Below are 22,124 nucleotides of genomic sequence, written 5' to 3' on the forward strand. Positions count from 1 at the left end.
ATAATAAATTAAAAGATTAAAGTAAAATGAATTCTACATAAAAAATAAACAAGTTGCACCAATACGGAGTTACAATCTTACGTACTGTTTTGGGGACTGTTGCAGAATTTTCTTTTGACTGAATATACATCTAAAAGAAATAAAAATCAATGACGCTGAGGTTTGAATAGAAAAAACAGTTTCCAGATAGTCCATTGTTAAAGAGAATAAAGGAGTAAAAGGGGACATTCAGGGATTATCACATTTATTAATCAGCATCTCACAAATTCTGCAATCTCTTTTGAGTTTCTCAGTAAAATTTTCTTGCTTGCTGTGTCTCAAAAAGCCGTGGGATGACCTGTGTTTTGTATTTTATTCAAGTGTGAGTTATCTGTAACCCCACAGACATAGCAGAAAGGAATTTTGAATGAACCCAACAAGGACAAGCAGCTTCTGTCGGTGTGCAAGCAGCCTAAAAATGACATTTTGAGTTGATCTCCATCTTGTTTATGGGCCCTTACATTTACTGATGATAAAACTCATCCTTTTATAACATGTTTGAGCTCTGGTCACCTTTATTTTATGATCTGAAGAGTGTTTATTGCCAATGTTTTGGATTTAAAGCCTGTTTGAAACATGATTTTAGGGTTTTACTGCCTTCACTATAACATGGATTGAAAGTGAATGATCAGTGTTTTGTTTTTACAGATTTTTGTTCAGCATATGGGCAAAACGTACCACATAGTTTTACTTTCTTTTGTGCTTTGCATGAGTCAGAGGGGGTCAATAGACCATGGAGATGTTGCACCATCCAGCCTGGCTGCACATGTAAGACAGCACACATTAATCATGCTTTACTGACAAGACTGCACCCACATCTGAAATCAGTAAACACAATGACCACACTTGATATGGCAATGAAAACATGACACTTACTTGAGGTGACCAGCATCTTACTGGTTTATTTCTTCACTGAATAATTGGCTGGAAGGTATTAAAGCTGGCAAAGTTGTGTTTTATAGACGCAAATGGCAGTGGATAAGCAAATGAATCAAGCTGGAGATATAAAGACATTAGCCTGCTAATTTAGCAGGATGTGTTCACTGATATCACCACGATCAACAAAAAGGATTGCACGCTTTAAAACAGAGTTATGTCCTGTCTCTGTAATCCTTGCAAATACAATATTGCAAGATTAACGAGGCCGTGACATCAAAGAACTTCGATGTAAAATAGGTACTTCAACTTCCCGTTTCCCAACGCAGGGTGCTTTGGCATGGTTGATCATTTTGTGCAGTACTCTGGCACAAACCCAAAACCTCATCTACCTCTCACATCAAAACACCACTTCAAATTATCGTAAGTGGCTGGCACTGTGCACAACAGATTTCTGGGTTGGTAAGAGCAACATATCTGATTGCCATTATGTCATCACCTCATCCTTGAGTCTAATTATTTTCATTACATTTTCAATAGTGGAGACTTAGCAGAAGAAAAAGCAACACTGCTGGGTTATGGCTGCGAGGTATGCCACTCTATGGGAGCTCTGATTATTCACATTGTGCTGGTGAAAGGTTGGTCTAGTCATTGCTATGTGCCGTGACTAGATAAGACTTTTTTTTTTCTCTGTTGCTGCACCCAGTCTGTGATGCCACATAGAAGTGAATTTCCATTGACAACAAAGGGAGACAGGGACAGAGTGTCTGTGACACAGGTCATATGGTGCAGCTCCATAGGTGTTAAAGGTTGCTGAAGGGATAAACAAAGTGGGCAGTCAGACAGAGGTTACAAAAACAACAACAACAACAAAAAAACCCAATATACATTTTCTTACCACTATTGCTTTATGCTTTGAAATAAATGATTATGTGTTGCTAGAGTAAAGATGATTGGTCAAAGCTGTCACACTGGGCAAAATTATTCATCCTTTCCCTGAAATAGTTTAAAATCCACAAGATTATCTCTCGCTGTGTTATTATCTATTAATTAGCCCTGTTTGTAATATAATTAGACTATAAGATATCTACTGGTTTAGTTATCATAAAATAATAATTCTTGACAATTAATAAATATTTCATGACAACCAGGTATCTGACATTTCTTCTACCTCCACTTAAAATATTCACATTTTAGATTTATGGTCAACTTTAGGCTACTTGTTAAATTTGTAGCCAGCTTTTACACACTTTGTTGTCGCCACAGTTGTGTTTGTAATGTGGTAATGCTGAGGATGTCATGTTTTCCCTCTTTTATTATTGGGCTTTTCTCACTGTTTGTTAGCAGATGGCAGAATGCTGTCATTTTATTAAACATTCGCAAAAGAAAATCAACTAATTAATCTTTTGAATAAGTGTTTGTGTAAACTGAGTCTGTGTTTGGGGTAGGAGGGGCAGAGGAGCAATAAAAGGACCTGACATCCAATAGCCACACAGATGTCCACCAACTCTGATTTTATTTAAATTGACTTAAAAACTATAAATTGTTTGATTTTATACACTGTTTTGTTTTAATTCATTGTTTGGTCAGATTTAGGTGTTTAATTAGCTTTCGATGGTAAGAAAATGTCATGACTGGCTCAGTCTTCTGGGATGCACAGAAGTCATTTGTGCCTATGTGTGAATAAACACATGATAATCTGTTCCTTTGTTGCTGTGAGACAGAGCTGCTGAAAATGACTCTAACCTGGTGCAAACCTCCACGTGAGAAACATGTAGAATTAATCTTTTTTTTTTTTATCCATTGATATAAGAAAAACATTCTTGTAGCTTTTTGTGAAAGTATAGCCAAAGCAGGATTATCAGCTTTAACAGGAGAAAGGGCACGTATTTGCAGGCTGGAGTGATTTAGAAGTTGAGTTACACCCCAGCTTGGTCTTGGTTGTGTGTGGTTAATACAAATTTTGTCATTGCACGCTATGACCTTTGAAGGGACGACACCCTGCCCTGTATTGTTATCATAACCCTAACCCTAAAATATATGTAAAAAAAAAAAAAAAAAAGTCTAAATGCATATGAATGGCTGGCATATCAAAAATGGGGTGCTGTTCATGTACAATGACATCAACATGTCGCTCCTACATCATTATATTGAAAAAGACTTCATAACACTGACATTTAAAAGAGACACTTGGTACTAATCTGTTTTTCTTGCTTATCAGATAAAAAGTCACCAACAAAACAAAACAAAATAAAGTAAAAACAAGTAAAAAAAAAAAACAAAACAAAAAAAAACCCAACACCAAATGTCATTTTGCTTCAATATAATAACTTGTTTAATATATTCTTTGCTTTGGACCAGCAGGGATGGATGATATAAAGTGTTTGCAAGTTATACACTGGGAATATCTCCCATTATTATCTTCCATCATGCACGACATTCGCATGTCCTAATCAGCACTGTCAGTATTATTCTAACATACTGTCAGGTGAAACACTTACAATGTTTGCTTAAATCTTCCAGCCTTAATCTGCACCATGTCCACTTAACCAGTTGTTTATCACTGTTAGCTTTCTATAAAACACTTTTTCTGTGCTTCAGTGGCAAGCTGAAGAGAGACCAGCACTACATTTATGAAGTAATGACACAAAACCAACAATCAGAGGTTTTGTCAGAGTTTGCAAAAGTGTAACTTTTAATTCAAGTGGTCAGTTGCTAGCAGGCCATGCAGAGATGTTTAACTTCTGCAGATATCTTCGTACATAAAGCCCTTCATTTTCAACCTTCATTTGTTTCTAAATACATTTTCCATGGCAACTTCAGCTTTGAAACATTTCCATCAACATTAATGCAAATTAATGGTAGGCAGCTTAGTGTTTTTATTTATTACAACAAGCAGTCACAAGATCAGGCATATGACCAGACAGGCCATTTGATTGGTTGACACGCTCAGAATTAAATTTGATGTCAAGATGTTATAAAGTGAATAAGAAGTAAAAGTCATGATGACTGACAGGTTAATGTGAATTATACCTTACTTTAGTCTTATTTCCTTACATATGGTTGATCAACAGAGTTGCCAGAGTAGACTCATCTGGTGATGAGAGACTCTCACCATATGAAGCCTGTATTCTTTGTCTGCTACTTCACTATCACCTAAATCACTCTAAGGTCATAACTATGTCAGCTTTTTAACTGCCTCCTTGTCGGGTTGTATGCTCCAGCCGGTAGTCCACAAACACTTCTCTGCCTATAAATATGTTATGCTCAAGTATGTAAACATTTTGATTTGCACTTTATATTTGTATATTCCCATGAACAGACTCATAAAACCGTAAAGGAGGCAGCTATCATTGCAGAAGAACATGTTCCTCTACTTCTATGAACAATTATCAGCCCAACTTCAACACCTTACATAACACAAATGTTAAAAAAAAAAAAACAACAAAAAAACAGATTTGAATAACACTTATTGAAACAAGTGGAAGCAGGTAATTTCCTGTTGTTTCTATTGCTGTCGATTCTATTGCTGGGAGGAATGCCTCAAGGGTGGGGCTGCCTCTCTGGTGTGCAAGACAGGAATGGCAGCCCAGGCCTAATCCATGCAAGGTATACTTTTAAGATACACATCTATTGACAAAGAATTCTCACAAGGCTCATGAGCAGCAATTACACATTCATTTCCGATGTGCCTATTGTAAGAGGAATCATGTTCTTAAGGGCCTTGTTGATTTAAACGCAGCGTCTACACATAACGGCTGCTGGCACCAAGACTGCTGGGTGAAATGAAAGGATTTAGAGCTCACGCGACAGAGCCAGGGAGAAGTTTTCCTTACAGGAGTCTGTCCAAAACCATCTAAAACTGATGATGATTGTGACATTAGGTACAGCTAAATGTTTTACTTTGTGTAATAATGGAAGAGCAGAGTTTGTCTTGCTGCTGTTAATGTGTTGGCCTGAAGCAGACACAGGGCAGCACTCAGGAAAGAAAGAGGTCATGGTTAATACCTCTGTTTAAAGACAGATCTGCTTCCCTTTGACCTCTTGGTCTCTGTCTTTTTCTCACAAACATACTGACACACACAAACACACACACACATTGCAAATAATCCCACCCAGAGGACTTTTCAGGCTAGTCCCAGAAACTATTAGTAGATAGCATCAGTGCACGCTGGAATGTAAACATTTACAGTAAAGCTAAAAGACATCAACTCCCCCTGGGGTAGACACATCCATCACACAGCAACCACATCAGTGCTTATAAGCTCCCCTAAGTTTCAAAAGGCATTAGACATTGTACCTTTATGCACAATTTCATCTGATTCTGTCTAATCAGCCCGTATTGTTCTGTTTGGCATGTTGGTGAAGTCGCTGCCATGTGGTTATGCTGCTGTGTTCACATTTAGTGTTGATTTTAGTAGATTTTAAACTTATTAAATAAAAGTTTGTTTGGAGTTAAGACATCTGCACACAAACTCAGCTGATTTTAAGTGTAAGGCACAGTAATCCTGTCTGTTTGTAGGAGGTGGATGGGGGGGGGGGGGTCATGTTGAAGATTTGAAAAGATATGGAGATGAGCCCATCCACAATTTATAAAGAGCATGCGGCCATTTTTAAGGAAACGGTATGTGTAAGTGTATTCACAAGAAGGATGTGTAGTCTTACTCCTGAGAACTGTTGATCTCTTTTCACATGCACACCAAAAATCTGATCATCATCTGATTTCTGGAGTTATCAGTTTATATAAGTGATAATATAAACAGTATATTGTGATATGTTTATCAGATGGCATTTTCTGATGCTGCGATATTAGACCATACAGTTTGTCCTCAACACGCCAACGTCTTCATGCACTTATGTCCATAGATCTGATCTAGTTTGTTTTTTTTATGGACATGTTAAAAAAAAAACAAAAAACTGGAAGACAAGAAGCTAGAATAAAAAAAGCAGAAACTCAGTCACGTCAAGAACAGGTGCAGATGCTTTCGTCTTATGAAAGCCAATCTTTATTTTATCATCATCAAGCATAAAAAACAGCAGGAGTATGCAACATGTTTTTCAAGCCTGAACTGCACTTGGATTCCTAAAGTAAAAACTTACCAGCACAGAATCATACATAGTTAAGAGTATGTGAACAACTAACGGGAATAAACATGATTTTTAACATTATCTCCTGAAATTTTCTTTCATTTCAACTATCTGGGCTTTATTTCAGTAAATAGCCCAAATATATGAAGGAAAGACTGAACATGAGAGAAGTGGGAATGTGCATCGAGCTCTTCTGTCCAAAGATGGACAGAAAGTTTTCTAAATTGCAACATCTCCTTCCTTGACTCTTCTCCGCTCTCATGTCTCCCACACACATGCTCAGACAAATGCACACTCCCCCAGAACCAACCAGAGGAATCCAAATGTTTTAATTAGTGGTGATAAGCTGAGACAACGAAAGCATTGAGAAACTCTGACACACAGACATCTCCTATCAGAGGACTGATAAAGGAACTACTCTGGCCCCACTTACAGTCTATGAAACTCCCCTCTTCCTTCTACACCCCCAGTGGAGGAGACTACCACCATTCCTGTGTGAAACAGAAAGTGTCCAAAAGTACATTTCATGAGACCATGTGTCATTTTTTAGGTGTTACCCCACCAATTAAAGCAGCACTTTCCACTGTCCAGTCTTCTGCTTGGAGTTAAGGTAAAACCTGCCCAGCGTGGACTGGTTTACTGACTTTACTTCCCATCTCAGGTAGAGTTTATTGTCATATAGTGGCATTAAATTAAGAATATTTCTCATGGGTAATGGATTTAGACTGAAAATCCAAGTTCAAACTATGTCCTAACCTTGAACCACTGCTTTGTCTTCTAAAGTCCCCTTCCATCACCCCCCTTCACACACACACACACACACACACTCACACAAAGTCTGACACACATTAAGGGATACAATGCAAATTGCACGGATCCCCCCTGAAATTCTCTGACAGAGATAAAACATTTTTGGAGAAATCTTAATAACAAAGAAATCAAGCAGAGCACAGACCTCTCCACCAAGCAGCTCATTTTCATCCATATTGTGATTTCCCCTCTACGTTATATTCCCACATTTATTTTATACAAATATACAGAATCCTAGATTTATTGTAAATCAATCCACTGCATGTGTCTTGGCTACATTGGGGTGTTTGTTGGGTAGTTGTTCTCTTGCAATGATGAAAAATTCCAAATATCCTGTTTTGGAGGAAAACATCCAGAATTTTGCCAGAGTTCAGATCTATCTTTATTATCTTGTACAACTTGTTGGGAACTTTTCCTGTATTTTTTTTTTTTTTTTTGGCAAGGCACCCTGACCATGTTTTGTGGAGTTATTTGCATAAATACTGAAAATAGCCCTATTTCACAATTATAAAGAATTCTTCAAAACATTCTTGTATCAAATACGGTCATCTGGATCACTCCTAAAATATAATGGAATCTAAATTAGACTAAGATCCCTTCTTGAATATCTGCTCAGTAGTTTTCGGATAAATTTCCTATTAGTCAGACAGATAAATGCCAGCAAAAACATAACTTGCACAATGGAGGAATTGCTGTCAAAAATAAAATTTTAAAAAAAAAATGCAGTGACAAAAAAATTCTGCATAAAAACAATAGGAATATGTAAACTGTAAAGTTATTTAAGACATTTGCATCATGTGTGCAATAAGCATGTGTGTTTCTCTAAATGTAATGAGTGGCTTACAGCGTCTTTCCAGAGCAGTTTTGTGCTGGCTTGAGCTTGAAGGCATGGTAGTTAAGCTTATTTGACAGGAAGCAAACACAGCTTTCTTTTCAAGATCAAGTTCAAAGGGCAGGAGGCCTTTTTCTTCCTCGGTGTCCCTGACTGCACCTGTGTTGCTTTGGCACACACGTGCACATATGCACATGCAAGGAATCTAGTCCTCACTGCTACCACTTCACCAACAGCAGACATCTAAAGTTTTTGGTCACCAGCAATGTTTGTGTGAAACGTTGTGTGTATCTGCACACTTGCGCACGCGTTAGGTGTTTGTGAGTTGATTCAATGACCTTGAGTTTGTCACAGTAATATAGACATGGAAGTCAGTTGAAGGAACTCGCTGGACACCTTAAATAATCTGCAACAAAGCTGCAGCTCAGCGGACCAAAAACTTCCCTCCAAAGGCACAGTGGTGTGGGTGTATTTGTGTGCACGCATATGTGTACGTGGTGCTTGCTTTGATCATGACAGACGTTGGCAGAGTTAATTTCCTCCTTAGGCAAAAAAGACATTTTTGCCTTTTTACTCATGCTCAGTCTAAGTATTGCACAAAGCCTCTTAAACGCTTCTTTTAACATCGTGTTTTTTTTTTTAGTCATCACACTTTAGCTTTGCCAGCTCATTGTAAAATATCAGTTTCCCCGTTGCAGGAGCTCATTTTGCATTTCTGGCCCATTAGTAACGGTTCTTCACTGTAAACACTCAGATTCATCAAGCAGATTTCTATTCAGTGTAAGTCTTGCATGATATTCTGTTATGGCACGAGAAGTGAAAAGGATCCTGTTTCAAGCTAACGTGCACACCGCTGCTACCTGAATTCTGTGGATTTCTCTGTGTATTAATATATTAAAAATGATGCTTTTTCTTCCATTGCTGTCTCCCATAGATAAATCACTACATGAGTGTCCATGCTTAGAGGTCATGCTAGATTTTGTGTTAGCAATCATCTTGAATCCTTGGAGGTGGTGGGAAGAATCCTCCTCCAACTTGTTCTCTTAAGTGATGAAAAGAGCTACATCTCCCCCGCACTTTAATTCTCCAGAGCACAACACGATGGGAACCATTCAAGCTATAACTGGCACAGCAACTTGGTAATCTTTGTTATTTTGCTTGACTTGCCCTTATCAGGAACTCACATTTCCCTGTGCTCCATAACTCAGTCTAATGTTGCCATTTTTGGACTTGTGTCTAATATAACAAAAAACAGCCATGAATCATTTGTGACCTCTGTAATGTTGAAAATGTTTTGGACAAAACATTTTGAGAAATCTAATAGAGTAGAAAATTCAAAGCTAAGGTTTCTAATTTAAAAGCAGTTCAGATACTTAGGACCAAAACAATTAAGAATGTTTAAAACTATTGAAAGAATCTTTCTGGTATGATCTGAACTCATGCAGCTACATTGCGGAGGTAAAAAAAAACAAAAAACAACTAAATGTAAGGGAGAAAAATAACAGGCATGTGTGGAGGACTGGAAGATGAGAGGATTGAAGGAGAGCATAGAAAGGAGGCAGCAAGGGGAAATTTGGGGGATGGAAAGAATCAAAGGTTGGATCTAAAGAAGATTGTAATGGGGAAAATTGTGAAAACTGCATGAAGAGGACAGGAGGAAGTGAAGGGAGGAGAGTGAGGAAATAGAGGAAGGGCATGTGGTGATGGAGGGAAGAATAAGGCAGAGATGAAAAGATGGAGTGAACGGGAGACAGACTGAAAGACAGACAGATAGTATCTATCTATCTGTCTAAGATGAACTGCAATTTGCCACAACCAACTCATTTGCCTTTTCAGTGTCTTTAATAAAATTTCATCGTGTTTTATTCTTTGTGTCTGTTTGGCGACCCTCTTTAACTGCTGATGAGATCCAAGAGTCCACACACTGAATTCCATGAGCATATGATATTATTGGCTATTGTCAAATACATTTTTTGTGCATTGCTATTATTTACAAAAAAATTACAATACTATATTTATGCATGCTTAATCAAGTTGCTTTCTATTGTTTATAACCTTTTTGAATTAGTCCCCATTAAGCCTTTTCACCTCAACATTAGCTTTGCAGAATTAGAGGTACCTATAAGATTAAGTATCGAATGAGTTTAATTACAGGTATTAAATGTGCATCATGTGTTATTCAAATGCTCTCAGTACTACTTCCCTAACACTCTGTCATCTCTTAACACTGCCTTCAACTGAACAGAAAATAACAGCCAGAGGAATTGCAACAACAGCTCCTTTATCCAGCAGCACCCCCAAGGAGCAAGAGCTCACAATCTGTATCTGTATCTATATCAGAGTAGCTCGGTGTGTTACATGAAGAGTCTGTTATCACACCTCATCCATTAGCTGCTGGCCAGAATAGATTAAAGTGGACATTATGACATATTTCTGAATCACTCTGTAATTCATGACATAATTTGGCTTAAAATATGGAGAGAGGTCTGACAAGAGAAACAGTTTAAGTTCCAAACTTTAGGGGTGGGTGGGGGGCTCAGGAAATTAGCAACTGAAGGATTTGCTGGAAACAGTCCCAGTCCATCTGACACTAGCATTCCACACTACCCTGTGTGTGTGTGTGTGTGTGTGTGTGTGTGTGTGAGAAAACACCCAGGTGCTTGCTATAATGGGCTTTGACGGCAGGATTGAGTTTCCAAAACAGCAGCTTACACCAGCACACAAGGGAATGTATGTATATATGTTCCAAAGATGTCTACAGTCAAGTTGCACTATTTTGGCTAGCTTCAGATAGCATGTCATAAAATAAATTTAAATTTGCAATTGGGTTGAGGTGTGGCGTAGGGGTTATGCTGACGGTCAGACTAGCAGTCATAATACTGAATTATGACAGTAAAAAACACAACAGTGTGCATGTGTGTGTCTGTGTGTTATTGTTATAAAGTCTGAAAATGAATTGCTTTGAAATATGATAACATTCAGTCGGTAAAAGAAACACTCTGGGCTGAAGTGACTGCAGTTACGCTACCAAACACTCAGAATGCACGCACCACCTAGGTCCTTGAGGACCAGTGTCCTGCAGGTTTTCCAAGTGTCCCTGCTGCACCACACTTAATAGAAATCAGTGTGTATTTAGCAGACATGTGCAGAGCTTGTCTGAGTCTGAGTCAGGTGTGTTCCAGCAGGATCACATGGAAAACCTGCAGGACACCGGTCCTCGAGGACCAGGGTTGGGGATCCCTGCCTTAGATCATCTTTTTGTTGGCAGTTTGCTCTCACAAAGTGCTTTCACTTTAAGCAGGAAATCCTACATTTAAAAAAAAAAAAAAAAAAAAAAAAAAAAAAAAAAAGTCAATCGTATCATTTTCTGAACCACTTAGTCTAATCAAGGGTCCCAGGAGCCTATCCCAGTAATCATTGGGTGAGAGGCAGGGTACATTCTGGACAGTTCCCAGTCCATTACAGGGCCAACACAGAGAGACAAACAACCAGTCACGCTCAAATTCACTCCTAGGGACAATTTAGGGTAACCAATTAACCTAACATGGACGTGTTTGGACAGTGGGAGGAAGAGAACCCATGCATATGTGGCGAGACGGGGGAAGTGTGTGCATTAAGTTTTGACAACGCCACTCTGGGACTTTCACCCAGAGATTAATGTAAGCAACCCCGACCTCAAGGCCTTCAGGTTCGTTATACTAAAAGAAGCTTGAGACAAGTGTCCGATTATAAAAGAAATAATTTTATTTAAACAAACATTAAGATAAACAATTACCTAAAAAGAGTCTGCATTGAGCTTACCGGGGGGGGGGGGGGGGGGGGGGGGGGGGGGGGGGATGAGTGGGCTAAGCCAAGGTGGAGGAATCCGACAAAACAGTAAGGGCCACCCCAGGCACACGTGAAGGACTTTTTCCGTTCTCCCAAGACACACAACACAGGCACACGTGATGAACATGCAAAACAGGGAGTGGGTAATCACACCAAACGGGATCCGACACCAAGGCAGCACCACAAGCTCTCAGACCACTAGGAATAAAAAGAAACAAAAAATGTTAACACACTTAACACAATAAAAAAAAAAAAAGGAACAGCTGCAGGGCAACGAGTAGTGACACATCGCCTCTAATGCACAATCTTTGTAGACTCCAACGCAGCAGCCGTGAAGGCGAAGCAGCGCAAACTCCAGCTTGGTGGAGCGGGTAATATCTCCGCCACGTCAGCACCGGCGAATTTCATAAAACCAAGCAGTTCTTTAACAGTAAGCAAAGCAGCAGCAATGTTAGGGAGATCAGCAGAGCAGTAGTCAACCAAGGCACATCCAGTGCATTACAGCAATCCGCTGACTGCAGAACCGCTGTGCTTTACAGCTCTCAGATTTTCCCCTAGAATAGAAAAAAAAACAGTAAAGTAAGTGTCCCATGCAAGTAGAAAATCAGCCCCCCTGTATCAGATTTACATACCAGCATGCAGCGTTAGTCTCGCAGAGGAGTCGCGAGCAGAAGACGCGGCGTGGTGCGCTACCTATGAAAACAGCCACTTAAACATGTATACTACTTAAAATATAAGAAGCCCAACTAAGAGACCTACCACAGCGATGCAAATATACGGCCAACTCCGCTTTGAAGCAGCGAGGGACCTTAGTGATGGCCGGAAGTTGCGCGGTCAATCAGTCACACAGGTGAGCGCTTGCTGTCAGTACCTGGCTCCGCTGTTTAAATATGTCGCCCCCATCAGCTGATTGGCCAGCAACGCAACCACCCATCTAATACTGCCACACATACACAGGGGAGAACATGCATGGGCTGCACGGTGGCATAGTGGTTAGCACTGTGGTCTCAAAGCAAGAAGGGGTGGCCTTTTTGTGTGTAGTTTGCATCTTCTCCTTGTCAGTAAAAATGACTTATGTTTAAATTTTCACCTTCTGCTTGTTAAGTTTGGTTAACAGTGATACATATTTTTATTTATTAATCAAGCACAAGATAAGAGATTACCAGCCTCACTTTAAGAGTTTGAATAGGTCAGTGACCACCAGTATTAGACACAAATGGAATAAATGATTTTGTTTTTAGATTAATTGCACTAATTGTACATGCCAAGCATTCATGTGAGCTCTAGTTCTTCGGCTTGTTTAGTTGAACTAACTGTTTTTAGCAACCGTTTCTGGTTTCCTTTCATTGGACAGTCCTTGTCAAACTTTCATCACAGCATTCAGTTGTTGTTTTTGTTACTTGGACCAGAAATATTCCTCAGAGGGACAGACATGCAGTTTATACAGTCATTTCCATTATGGTAAAACATTTGCAAAGTTATGATACCAATTGGCCACACAAGAGTTTCCTGTCTGTTCATTTCTAGTCCAGGCTGTTCTTTTTTTCAAATTACCATAAAATGCATGTACCTAATACCTGCCTTTTGGTTAGTTTTGCAGGTCTCACACAAATAAGTAAAGTAACGCCCTCATTTCTTTTAACCCTTGTAGCAGACCAGGCTTTGTCAGAAGAGTTAAATAGACTGGAGCAATATAACACAGAGGATGACAAGAAGTATAGCTGTGCACAATATGAAGTAGTGTATTTTGATAGGTGTTTGAATAAAGTAATCAACTTGTATCTTAAAATAACATAACTAAGCTCTTAAAATTGTCAGTACTCTACAGAGCTTGTAAATAAAAAAAATACACTGTGTACCCAGAAAGTATCTTTTACGATTACTTTCACAGTGTAGAAGTGACACACAACACAGACATTATTATCGTGAATAAATCCATCTGCAGCGTTCTTGCAAGGGCATGTTCAAACATCTGCACCATCATGCACTTGTGTCAGGGTTACGGGGAAGGCATCCATATACACACAGACACACATCTTGTCAACATTTATTTTTATGTAAATGTAGTAGTATCAGGTTGACCTGATACTTTTTAATTATAAGGTTCCCTTTACCTGGCCTGGTAGTATTATTATCATGACCCAGACCTCATTTGTAGCCAGCACTGAAAGGTGAAGTACAACCTCTGGGTAAGTTTTTAATTGATAGTTTTAATTAATTTGGGGATATAAACTTCCATGTTTTGATCTTCTTCCTTGTTGTGTGTTGTCAGTGTGGGACTTGTGCGCGTGTGCGTGTGTTAAACCTATATGTGGAGCACATGTTGGATTTGCTTTTAGTTGCAGTAGGCCTGCCCCCCCACCAGTGGGCCCCTTTGTTTATGTTTTTAACTATTTCCCTTCTTCTTCCATTTCAGAGTACCCATAGGTGGCACCAGACTGGGTGCATCTTTTAGATTTTTTAAATAATATTTTGTCTAATTAAACACATATTGGATCATATGCCTCTGCTTGTTTTCACTAAATAAGCATTTGATTATTGAAAATTCAGTCACTGACTGCTTCACCCACAACTCACACGAAGAGGATGGTGAATTGTCAAAGCCTGGAGCTGTGTTTCTGCGATGCATTAAGGGAACCACAGAGTGCAGAAATCCCCTTCCTAAGACAGTGGTTCCAGTTTTATCACTGAGGAGGAGAACAGAAGGAAGGAGATGCAGTTTGTCCGTGTAGCATTTATGAGATGAAGAAGAGCATGAATAGTGTAATTTTTGTTTTCTGGTGATTCCTAAAATGCTGATTAATAAGTTTTGGAGAGTATAAAATGGTATCTCTGAAAAGTTTGGAAACATATTTTCGTATTCTGAAATAAGATGGTTTCTGTTTGATTCTTGCTGCTTCTGTTATAGTTTTCTTAAACATATGAGTGTTTAAGGTTTTGTTGACGAGTTCACATAATTCTACACATAAACTCTATCAATCTATTCATATAAGATTCATCACAAGAGACATAAAGGGAAGTTCTATGTGTCTGAGCAGCAGGAGAAAGAGAAATACACGGTTATGAAAGCTATTACAGACCACACATACTGTACACTGTACATGCATGCAGACATAGTGGGAGAGAGTGAGTGACAGAGACAGTTCATTAACTCTCCCTGTTTGAACAGGTGTCTGCCTGACAAGCATGGATGTATGTGGGTGTGTATGTGCAGGCTGGGGTGGGGGAGCTATCACTCCTCACTATAATCTGTATGAGCATTAAGACAGCTTCTCCAAAACTCACAATTCCACTTAATGTGTTCAAGCCAAAAGATTTTGTTTTGTTTCACCCCTTCTCTCCAAAAAAAAAAAAAAAAAAGGGGGGGGGGGGGGACAAAAGTAAAGATGCAAGCATGTCCAAAAGACTGTTGCTCATTATTTGAACTTTCATAATAAATGTAGATCTATTTATAATTGTGTAAGTGATTTAATTTAAAAATGTCTTGTTTTCTACAGCTTCTCAACTAGTATATTCGTATTTGATATTTGGTATGTTCTGGAGGTGATCCAGATAAAAATGTGAAACAAAGCACGGCGCTTTGCCAACGTTATGTTACCTGAGACATCATATGTGTTTTTTTTTTTCTTTTCTCATACATTTTAAATAAAAACAAAATTGTTATCCGATGCCTAATTATGTGCATCTTATTTCCATCTAAAAAAAACATGATGACTTTATACCAAAGACAACATTTATACTACAGACCAGTCTCTAAACATGATTCATTACCTTTCTAAATAGTTTTACTTAAAAGAGGTAATAATGAACAATAAGGTTTTGTTTTGAACTGAAAAATACCATTACATTTTCTTTATGCTTTGTGTAACAACTTTTATAAGTTTGTGTTTCTGCATAGTGTGCAGCATTTCCTTCAACATTTAGAATAACAAAGAGGTGTCAGACTTAAAAGCGATCTAGACCAGATTAGGAGAGTGCTGCTTTCAGGAAGTAGGAAAAATGTACAGCAAAGATCTGACATATGACCTAGAGATGCATCTGGACCTTCAGTTGAACCATCTACTGTTGCCTGGAGCATCAACAGAAATTATGTCTGTGGGAGGATGACGATTAAGGAGTCATTTTTTTAAGGGAAACAGGGACTGAAAGGCTGAGTTATGAAATATTACACAAGCAGTACTGATGCAGCGTGGGATCATCTGACAGAAAACAGAACAAAATACAGCTGATATTATTAAAACAGATAGCTTTAAAGTGTCCTTTAAGAGACCTGAAGAACTTTTCTGTTGGCTACTTAAGAGAAATTACAAAAAAAGATTTGAGAGGATTCAAAGTGTACTCAAGAATAGAGACCACCTTAATATTAATGTGCATATGAATAAGAAATGAACAAACACTATTTTCACCTTGTGTGCTGTATTTCTGTTTATATTTGAACAGATCAGCGCACTTAATTCCTGGAAAATGTATTTAAAAATTAGGTGCAGATAAAGCCTTTGCACATTACTATTACTTTATCCTTTAAGACATTAATATTATGTATGTATACACACAATTAATCTTGTAGTTTGTGACCATCTTCCAGTTTTCCTACCAGTTTACTCTGTCATGCATCATTTGCTGAATTCCAAAGCTTCATTCTTCCAGTTGTTTGTATGCAGGCAACGTATCCACAAGTTCACATTGTGTTTCAAGGGTTAAAGTTGACATTTGCACCTGTGCTCAAGACTAAACAACTGTACCTGCAAGCATGAAAAATAAAAAGCTGAAAAAATACACTGAAGTACTACATGTTACCTGTAGTGTTTATCTAACTTATTTATATGCTTTCTGTTACATTTCTATTCTTTTTAAATCAATTTATTTTACGTGAATATGCAAATGTTTTCTACTGAGGCATTTTCATGTAATTAGAAAGAGAACTGCATGAAATGCAAGACATCCATATTTTCTGAGCAGTGAGTAGAGCTTCGCTGCCAAGTGTTTATTCCACAAGTGCAATTCAGTGTCAGAAATGACATCAGACATCAATCGGTAAGAACGACAGCTTCCATTAATGTGCATGTACATTGGTTCAGATACATAATGTGTAACATCAAACCCCTGTGACTCCAATTCTCTTACAGTACGGACACTCTGTGCTGATGAGAAAAATGCTGAAACTCAGTAGTTCACAAGTTGAAAACAGAACTCCAACACAAGTCACCGTCTTCTGTACTATACAGGTGCATTGTGAACCATCATGGGGGCAAATTGTCATAAAACAATTGTTTTAGAATTATGAAACATAAATTAAACACAAATAAGTTGGTATTTAGTTGGTATTTCAGTCCAATTAAATAATAGGTAGCAATTTTTAACCATTTAATTGGGGAAAAATAAATTAAAAACACATCAATTTTTTAAAGAAAAAAGATATGCTAAAGAAAATAAACCATTACATTTTTCTAAACTTTGACCAGTGAGATCAAAGCATGTTGGATGACTTTTTAAACCAACTCTTACTGATTCAACAACAGCTGGATTTGACTAAACCTTCTAACTTGTAATGCGCGTCAGCAAATTTCTGTGTACTTTTTAAAAAAAAAAAAAAAAGCAAAACATTTAGTAGGTTGTTTTTTCTTTGGAAGCCAGATGGATTAAATACTTTTTAGCTGGAAATAAATCAGGACTGGTCATACTCTGTGTGTGGGATCGGAAGTCATTTGTACTTTTTATTTGAATGGGTAAAAATTGAAATCTGCTGCAAAGACAACTGACCTAATAAAGTTACAAGAGCTGATGGAATAACAGGACTGCCCCCTGCTGATAATCTTTCCATTTTTTCCCCATGCACTCAGCTTGAACAGTGTTCATTTCTAAACAAGCTTGCATTGATCATCTATTTCAACAAAGCTTATATTACTGTGAATGTTTTCTCTCGTAACAAAACTGAGGCCATATTTACTATTGAAAAAGTGTAGAAGACACAGATCTACTCAAATTGCCTTTGAAGATGTCTTTCTTATCTGCTATGTCTGAGAGGACCATGGCAACTGAAGCGTATTTTAGTGAGACTTTATGTGCGTATTAATTCTTCCTCACAGCGAGGGCAGAGCAATATTCGAGGAGATTAGACCAGAGACATATCTACATCTCAGCCTAGATGTGTTGTGCTCTCCTCTTGTCGTGCTGGCGCTTGGTTAGTCCATACTTGAAGAACTCATAGACTGACCAGCTGATGGCTGTGGAGGGCATCTGGTAGATGACCCTGGCTTGGACTCCTTTGAAGAAGCCTTGCAGGCCGCCCAGCCTGTAAACTGTCCGAAAGGCGTGGGACAAGCCTGAGATGTGTCTGTGGGCTCCTTGGCTTTGGCCAGAAGAGCTGAGGGCTACAAATTCTTGGGTGTTGAGCAGGGTCTTGCAGACATCCAGAGGTGTGGTGGCCGCCGCTGCGACTGCTCCGGCCAAAGCTCCGGACAACATGTGGGACGAGGGGTTATACTGTCTGTGGGGGTTGAGCAGCTCCTGAAGGTACTCATAGGTCATGAAGTGGAGCGCCTGAAAGGGCACGTTCATGGTGAGCTGGGTGGTGTAGCTGCGGTAGAATGCTGCAGAGCCCTCCTTCTGCCATATGGCGTGCACACAGTCCAACACGCCGCGATAGGGCGAATTATACATCTGCATGCGCTGCTTCACAACTTGGGGCACGGAGGTATGTGAAACAATAGTGAAGAGGGTCAAGGGTGCCCAAGTTTGACGACAACAAGGTGAAAAACATGAGAAAAAGAAATTGGAATCAGTTATTTGTAATTATAAAAATGTGTGTACACAGAAATATCCTGTATATTTAGTTGCATTTGCTGGGAAAGCTCAACTCCAGCGAACAGCTGTATAAGAGGACTCAGACCAACGTCCTTCTACTGACATATTTGAACAGGTGGAGCAGAGACAGCTGTGAAACAGAGTGCCTGAGACTACCGGTTTGAGGCCAACATGTGAAGATAGCTCACACAGGCCAGCCACCTGCAAGCTTCTTGTCTGAAACTCAAAACTGTTGTTTTGATAGACTACATATCATGTGACCCTAATTCACACTGCAAATACAGAAGAAAAGCATTTCCCTTACCTTCAGCTGGGTTCATTGCGGCATCGTGAAGCAATGTTGCCACGCAACCAGCTGCTCCTGAAACAAACACGTCTCGACAATTACCACACAAAGGGAAACAAGGAAGCTACAAACGACAGCTACTTGCAACAGAATCCATTTGATCATGTCAAAGCCTTCGTGGCTATGTTCTTAACAGCTGCATGTGTCATGCTCAAAGCATTAAAAGAGCAGAACTGGTACATATCCTACAGGTAAACCAAAGATCTATCCTGACCACTTCCAGGCGGTCAATCCTAAGCAAAGAGAGACACCTGGTGGCCATGACTCTTTTGGGATTTTTTTTTAACCAAGCCTACACACTTAGAAAAAACAGGAGAAGGAGCAGATTAGATGGGAGAAAGTCGACTTACCTAGCCTCCCACTAAACTGGAAAAGGGAAGAGGGGAAAAAAAAGTAGGGATGACAAGGAATAACAGTAAATTGAACATTAGGAACACAGCTTTCAAAACAAATCTTTGATTTAATCTCTTTCAATTTTGTAGCTGAGCTCAATAAATGTAAGACGCCTGTCTGCAGTTTACAGCCACAGCAATGAAAGGACTCATTCTATGGCTTGCCAAGTTTTTTTTACCTTTTTTTTCTCCCCCAAATTAATTAAGCTGAATCGGCAGTGTCACTGATCTCACACAGAGGGTCTTTAGTACGTAGCCTCGAGTCAGACCACCTTACTGTGTTCTCAAAATCCAAATATAAGCTAGCTATACATGAGCTGCACGTTGATGTTACTGTACATTTGTGTGCTTTATGGTACCATTAGCCAAATGACTGTTAGCCCCTGGATGAATGACATCACTTAGAGTCTTTTTAAGTTTCTCATAGCTGGCAAAATAAAGGGCGTGAGCAGGTCCTGCCCCAATTGCTGTTGCATTCAGGCCTCTCAGCGGGCGCCAGACTCCCTCTGTGGCAACGATTCGGCGAAGAGCATCCATCACGTTTCTGTAGCGGGCTGCAGGTTCGGGCTGGAGGGACTGCATTCGTGTCTGGAAATGAGAATTTCAAAACGTATAAAACAAAACAAAAAAAACAATCAACTCAAAACAAAACTTTATGTGCCCAGTATGAAACTGGGAGTCACGTTTTGAAGCAGGTTCAATGTACTCCCTCAGTTTTGACGTAAAGAAAAAACAAACAGAAAAAACATATTTCCAGTCTTTCTATGGCTATACAAGAAGACCATTAAGAGACCACAGAGTGGATCAGGGGTCAAACGTGGGAAATGAGGTGTTCGACATTGGGTGTGGTTCATGTTGTTGTACATGAATGCCTGAATAGAAGGAAGTATGCAGTTACAAGCTTGAGGGTCACAAGTGGACATAAGCTGACTTCCTTTAATCCTCTTCTCTACGATGACCCTGAACCTCTTTTCCTCTTAACACACAAAGGTAAATAACAGATTGTGTAAATGATATCTCAGAGAAAAGCACAAGACACCAGTCTTTCAGTCACCTGTTATTTAATATCTAGAGAGTTGTGTGCTGAAGGAGGGGGTCAGTGAATCTGTATGAGGAACTGCAAGTGACAATCTCTGAATACCAACGTTCCAGCTGAATGGACAAACTTACACCCCACTGTGTGTGCATGCAGTACACTAAGAAAGTGTCCTTGTGTCACATTGTACTGCAAATGTGGGATCCAGTGACCATACATTACTAGTTCCTTCCCTGATGCCTGTACATGTATACAGGCCATACCAGCTATTGGTCTGCAGTGTTTATCTGGACAAGTCTGTGTCAGCATTACTAGAAAGCAGTGACCTTTGTGCTCAAACAGTGTCCATTGCTCAGCAGAGAAAACATGTTTCTCCTTTCCCTTGTGCCTGAATATTGTATTCATTAATACATTCCAGTGTATACTGACAACAGTTGGGGCATTCTGGTTTACATCCAGTCAGTCACTAGAATTATTTATGAATTAATGGAATAAATTATTTTCTTTTCTATAATGACAAGCAACTCTTAAATGAACACTCATTCTTACAGACAGGTCATGGTCTTATATGGATCCAGGGCTGCAGTACTGAGATGTTGATGTAGCATGAGTATTTGAACAGCTTTTCTGTATTTAACTTATTGCTGTTTGGCCTTTCTGTCCACATTTAAAAAAAAGAAAAAAAAAAAGAAATAAAGAACACCACCATGTGTCTAACAACTTTGCTTCTTAGGGAAGTTTTACAAGTCTTTTTAGCATAATTTCAACTAATTCATACAAGGTTATAAAAGAACTGATCTCGAGAGACAGCATGACTCATGGTGAAAAGACAATTAGGAATGGAGTGTGTAAAGCAGTTTTTGGTGTTACATTGGCTTATAAAATAATAATTATCGCTTTTTGTCATGTATGTCAACTAGAAATAGTGTGTGTGTGTGTTGGTGCAAGTTGTTTAATAAGAGCCTTCTCTCAAAAGTAAACACTATCCGAAGTGACAACCTTGTATTGGGCTGCTAACAGCTGTTTTAAGTGTCCCTCTCATGTTTTCCCTGTTGTTTGGTAATTTTTGTAATTTGTCAAATGTTTATTAGTTTGAATTAATTTTACAGACATCTTGTGTGCTTTTAAATGCTCTGTTTAGTGAAGTATTTTTGAACCTCAGTGCAGCAGCCAAATCATTGCATGTTAAGTGGCGTAATATATCCGCTCATGTTTTCACGGCTTATGGATTTGGTGTTCAACTTTGTTAAATGCAAAGCGACTTGGTTAGCATTCCTTGTTAAGTTAAGTGTGCTAAACTAATTTTATACCGAAGGTTATTCGCACATCACTCGCCACAGCATGCTAACACGTTAGCTAAGGCTGTAAAACGTAACTGAGCCGACTGACCTTGTCCTCGGCAGGCAGCGTGTTCAGGTTAACACACAAAGCTAATTAGCGATGCTAAACGTGCATGTTAGCAACAATAACATATGCAAAGACCAGGCTGTGAAGGCATTCGGTAATAACAACCAGTTGTGAGTCAGCTGGTTAGCCAGTGAGCTATGCTACCTTCACACAATCGATGGGGAACATGAGGCAGTGCTCCATGATCCCAGCCACGGCTCCTGCCAACATGTGGGTGCTTGTGGAAGCTCCCTGTGGTAGACCCTCATAGTCCGGTTCATAGTCATCTGTTTGTGCATCTTGTGTACTACAGATAATGCTAACACTCTTCAGTTCCGTTTCCCCTCCAATCCGAGGAGTCAGGCTTCCCACGATACTTTCAGAAACTCCCCAGAATCGGCTCCCCAGCCATCGAACTTCTGCCCCAGCAGAGGCTCCTGCAACCCCGGGATCATTGCCTGTGGTCTCCGCTGTCATCCGACGCTTCCTCAGAAATCCATCTGCTTCCATGAGAAACACAGTAATGCTTTAAGTCTTTTAGGCCGTGCACAGGTTTTTGTAGGTGATCCCAGGCCTTAAGTTTTACATTCCCCAGGGGTTGTCTCTCAGCGTCTTGCCCTGCTCCGCCATTCCGTGCCCGCCTCCACTCTTCCTAACCGGGGGCCAGCAGGGAAGGCCGTAACGGAC

General features: G+C 39.4%; 1 protein-coding gene across 1 annotated transcript; it reads right to left on the reverse strand.

Annotated features, from left to right (window-relative positions):
* Positions 1-16,427: 16,427 nt before the first annotated feature.
* On the reverse strand, positions 16,428-22,084 carry slc25a28 (solute carrier family 25 member 28). The gene is made up of 4 exons (XM_079248636.1): positions 21,603-22,084; positions 19,375-19,603; positions 18,582-18,638; positions 16,428-18,153 (listed from the first exon to the last, which is right to left on the reverse strand). Exons 1-4 carry the CDS (start codon positions 21,945-21,947, stop codon positions 17,615-17,617), a joined length of 1,170 nt encoding a protein of 389 aa, XP_079104762.1. The 5' UTR covers positions 21,948-22,084; the 3' UTR covers positions 16,428-17,614.
* Between the last annotated feature and the right edge of the window lie 40 nt (positions 22,085-22,124).

Source organism: Telmatherina bonti (genome assembly GCF_933228915.1).
Source record: "Telmatherina bonti genome assembly, chromosome: 11".
NCBI lineage: Eukaryota > Metazoa > Chordata > Actinopteri > Atheriniformes > Telmatherinidae > Telmatherina > Telmatherina bonti.

What these genes read in the sequence shown, in the direction of transcription:
- slc25a28 (XM_079248636.1), bottom strand. Translation starts at nt 21,947, where the DNA reads ATGGAAGCAGATGGATTTCTGAGGAAGCGTCGGATGACAGCGGAGACC. An exon ending in TAACAGTCATTTGGCTAATG is followed by an intron (nt 18,639 to 19,374) that starts GTACCATAAAGC and finishes TGTTTGTTTCAG; the next exon opens with GAGCAGCTGGTTGCGTGGCA. An exon ending in CGCAATGAACCCAGCTGAAG is followed by an intron (nt 18,154 to 18,581) that starts GTAAGGGAAATG and finishes CCGTGCCCCAAG; the next exon opens with TTGTGAAGCAGCGCATGCAG.